The 4101-nt window shown below is 40.2% G+C and overlaps 1 protein-coding gene across 1 annotated transcript; it reads right to left on the minus strand.

The window, feature by feature from the left end:
* Nucleotides 1-239: 239 nt before the first annotated feature.
* Nucleotides 240-3746, minus strand: LOC131303511 (probable LRR receptor-like serine/threonine-protein kinase At2g24230). Its single transcript, XM_058330403.1, has one exon. The coding sequence runs from the start codon at nucleotides 3011-3013 to the stop codon at nucleotides 440-442; it is 2574 nt and encodes an 857-aa protein (XP_058186386.1). The 5' UTR covers nucleotides 3014-3746; the 3' UTR covers nucleotides 240-439.
* Nucleotides 3747-4101: the final 355 nt, after the last annotated feature.

The following is a 4101-nucleotide window of genomic DNA, read 5'->3' on the forward strand; positions in this document are numbered from 1 at the left end:
ATCCAAGAAAACAAAGGACATTTGTTGAAATTAGGAAAGTAAAACAAATTTTCTCAGAGAATGGTAACCACTGGTTTTACATTTTCTATTCTCAAAGATCCACTGCCTGATGTTTTTAAGTAAACAAGAAAAGCTTTGGGGACCAATTTGAATCTAAAGTCGACGTTTCAGGTGTATCATGTTTCAGAACGTACATTCTAAAACCCGAGAAGATTTGATAATTTTGTAAGAATGCAATCTTTGAAGGATCAAGATCAACCCAAGTATATAATCAAGCTCTTCTGCCACCAACAATGGTAAGAAAAGAAACAAGCCAAATTCCAAAACAGAATCTCAAGATTACTGTACATGTCCATCCATGGCAGCAGAGAAGGACCCAAAACATAGGACATGAAAAACATAAACAAAAAAATTGCAGAGAAACCAGATGTTTTGTTCTTCATTGTTTACTAATTGATTCAATATCCTTGAGAATTCCAACTACCTGTTGCATGCTCGGTCGCTTCGAAGGAAGATCAGCTGTGCATAAATATCCAATCTTCAAGGCTTCCTCCATCTGTTTATCTGATCCAGTTCCACGAATTTTCGGATCGATAGCTCTAGACCCTTGGTTTTTCCTCACCAGTCCTCTCACCCAAGAAACCAAATTTGCTTCTTTCTCATCCGGGTAGTCATCTTCGACCGGCTTTTTCCCAGTAATGAGCTCAAACAGAATGACCCCAAATCCATAAACATCCGATTTAGGCGTGGGGATCTTTGGGGATCCAGTTTCCGGTTGCAAAAACTCCGGTGGGACATAACCGGGGGACCCACGAGTGATTTCATCTTCTAGTCCATTCCCAAAAATCTTTGCCAATCCAAAATCAGATAGTCTAGGCTCCAGATTGCAATCAAGATAAACACTACTAGCTTTTACATCCCTATGAATTATAGGAGGTGAGCACCCGTGGTGAAGAAATGCAAGGGCACGAGCAGTGCCAAGCGCGATCTTGTGCCTAAATCGCCAAGTCGTCAACAAACCTTCAGACCCCACATTTTGAATCCCATTGTTATCTTCCTCTTCCCACGTATCTGTGGTCCAGTCTTCGGTTGTCTGAACACCTAATGGCAAATCATGGAGCAAGTTTTGCAAGTTTCCATTTTCCATGTAGTCGTAAAGGGCGATCCTTTGGTCACCGGCTAAGCAATATCCAGTGAGTGGAACAAGATTAGGGTGCTTGATCCGACCAAGGTACTCAAGCTCTCTTGCAGCTTCTTGGTCAGTCATGGTTGAGCCATGAACCAAAACTTTCACAGCTACATGGATCCCACCGGGTAGGAACCCTCTGTAAACTGGACCGAAACGCCCTTCCGCCAACAATGTGCCACGGTCAAAATGTGAAGTCGCAGACAAGAGGTCTGCAAATGTGCAATTCAACAGTGGTTTCTCGAAAATGACCACTGGGACAGAAGTTGCGAGCTTAACATCGGCTACCCATGTGGTGGAATCAGTTTGGAACGAAAAGGGACCGGAAAGGATTTGTTCCTCTTTGTAAGAAGTCTGTTTCACTGCCCACATTCTGGTTTTTCTACGGCACCTAAAGGCTAAAAACAGTAATCCCACAAGTAAACAAACCAAGGAGATGGTTAAAGCAAGAGCAAGCTTGAAACCATTATCTTGGTGTGGTTTCCTCCTGAAGAGATCTGGGTTTGCAGCAATGGGGCAGCTATTTACTGACCCGATGAAGGCTTCTTGGATGGTTTCGGGTGAAAATCCCGAAGCACAAAGGGTCAAATTATTGTAGGAGAAATTGAAGATCTCCATCAATGGGAGCCTGTCCAAGAGGGATATTGGGATGCTTCCACTTAGATTGTTATAGGAAACATCAATAATTTGAAGGTTTTTGGTACTTATTTGAGGAATTTGGCTGACTAGTTGGTTTTGGGAAATATCTAGTGTTTCCAAGCTAGTCAATTCTGAAATTTCAGATGGGATGGGTCCAATGAGTTTGGTTCCAGACAAGTTGAGATACTCTAAACCAAAGAGCATACTAATTTCTGGAAATGGTTGTGCAGAGAATCTATTGTAAGCAAGATTAAGGTGTTTCAGATTCTGGGCTTCACTCAGATTACTAAAAAGCTCCCCACTAAGTTGATTCTCAGACAAGTCCAAGTAAACCAAATTAGACCAATTGAAGCTAGAACTGAAATTCACCTGAGAAATGTGGCCCTGAAACTGGTTCTGGCTCAAGTCAATCACCTCCAAGGGCTCCTGAAAAACACCGATAACCGGACCCTGAAACGAATTCCGTGAAATATTTAGATATGTAACGGAAGTGGAACCAATCCCCTCAAAATCCGAATCGCGGCCTTGAATCCCATTTCCAGCTATATTCAAGGACTTAAGCTTAGGAAATGCAGCAAAAAACCCATTAGGAAGAGTGCCAATTAGCTCATTTGATGACACATCAATTGAAACCAAAGATTGGCAGTTAGTAATCCCAGATGGAATATTTGATTCAAACCCATTAAGATTGAGCTTAAGAACTTGAAGGCTGACAAGGGAGCCAAAGGCATCAGGGATTCCCCCAGAAAAATTGTTTGAAGAAAGGTCAAGGGTTTCAAGTAAGCCAAAATTGCCTATATTGCTTGGGAGGGTCTGAGAAAGCTGGTTAGATGAGAGATTCAGAGATTTCAAAGAACCCAAACTCCAGAAATCAGAAGGCAAGCCAGTGATGTTGTTGTTGCTCAGATCTAGGTATTCAAGATATTCTAGCTTGCCAATGGTGGTGTCAGGAATTAAACCAGATAAACCCAAACCAGAAGCCACTAACCCAACAACATTTTCTTGGTCACAGGATACTCCTTCCCATGAACAAACAGGACCAGAAAAGTTACCATCAGAAGAAGCTATGCCCATCTTCTGGAAGAAATCAGAGACAAAGTACTCATCAGTGTTGGGTTCTTGACAAAATACTAAAACCCTAAAGAAGAGTGGTAGAACAAGGATAGAGCTGAAAAACACAATACCCATTTCAGGACAGGGGCTAAAATCTCAGAAACAGATGCAAGAGGGAGGTAATGTATCAAAACGCTCTAACCATTTCAAAAGCCCCATTTCTTTCTCCACTCCAACTCCATTGTATCCAGAAAAACAGACTCCACCAAGTGAGCAGTGGCTTTGGAGTTGCAACAAATATATGATTACTGGGTTAAAGACTCAATCTTTGAGATATCACAAACCATTTTCCGCCAGTATTGGTGTGGTCTTTTTTTTCCCCAGAAAACCCCAATAATCGAAACAAAAACAAAAACAAAAACTAGCCTGTAGTTTGGAAAACTACTGCTCAGGAACAAATGGGTTGCTAAAGAAAACAAATGAAGTTTTTAGGGGTTTCAAGATAAGGAATGTGTCCTCAAGTTGCCTGGGCTGCTGAAAGCCAACAAAGAAAACAAACCAACTGAAGCCTTTTCAAATGAGAACAAGGGAGTGCGTGTGTGTGTGTGTGTGTGTGAGAGAGAGAGAGAGAGAGAGAGAGAGAGAGGTAATGTTGGGAAGAGAAAATTGACAGTGGGGTGGACTGGTCAGAAGTTCGGGTATCATCATGAATTAAAGGGCTGAAGGAAATGTAAATGTTGGGTTGGTGAATTTAACAGGAAAGTGTTAGGTGGGTATTCAATGGTTTCTAATTGATTGTATTGGTTGATCATCTTTTCTCTCCCCAGATGAAGATGTTTCGATTTCATCTCTTTAATGAGGATGCAACTGCTTGCTTTCTATTTTTATGTAATCTCTAATACTAAAATCTTGGTGCAGAAAATAAACATTTCAAAAGGTCAAAAGAAAGCTGGCACTTTATTCTGTTTTGCAAAATGCATAGCATTTGTAAAAAGCTTTGTATAAAAGCTTCTTTTCCTTTTCAACTCCATGTATTGACTTTTGCACGTTTTGCTGGTACAACCCATTTAGGTGTTTTGGTTTCAACTCCATATATATATAATTAATTAATTTTGGGTGTTTTGGTTTCTAAAAAAATAACTTTTAAAAAAAAATGTAATTTCAAATTTAAATATAATTAAAAAAAATGTAATTTCAAGTTTAAATATAATGAAAATGAGAAA

This window comes from Rhododendron vialii, chromosome 1a (assembly GCF_030253575.1).
Source record: "Rhododendron vialii isolate Sample 1 chromosome 1a, ASM3025357v1".
In the NCBI taxonomy this organism is placed as follows: Eukaryota; Viridiplantae; Streptophyta; class Magnoliopsida; order Ericales; family Ericaceae; genus Rhododendron; species Rhododendron vialii.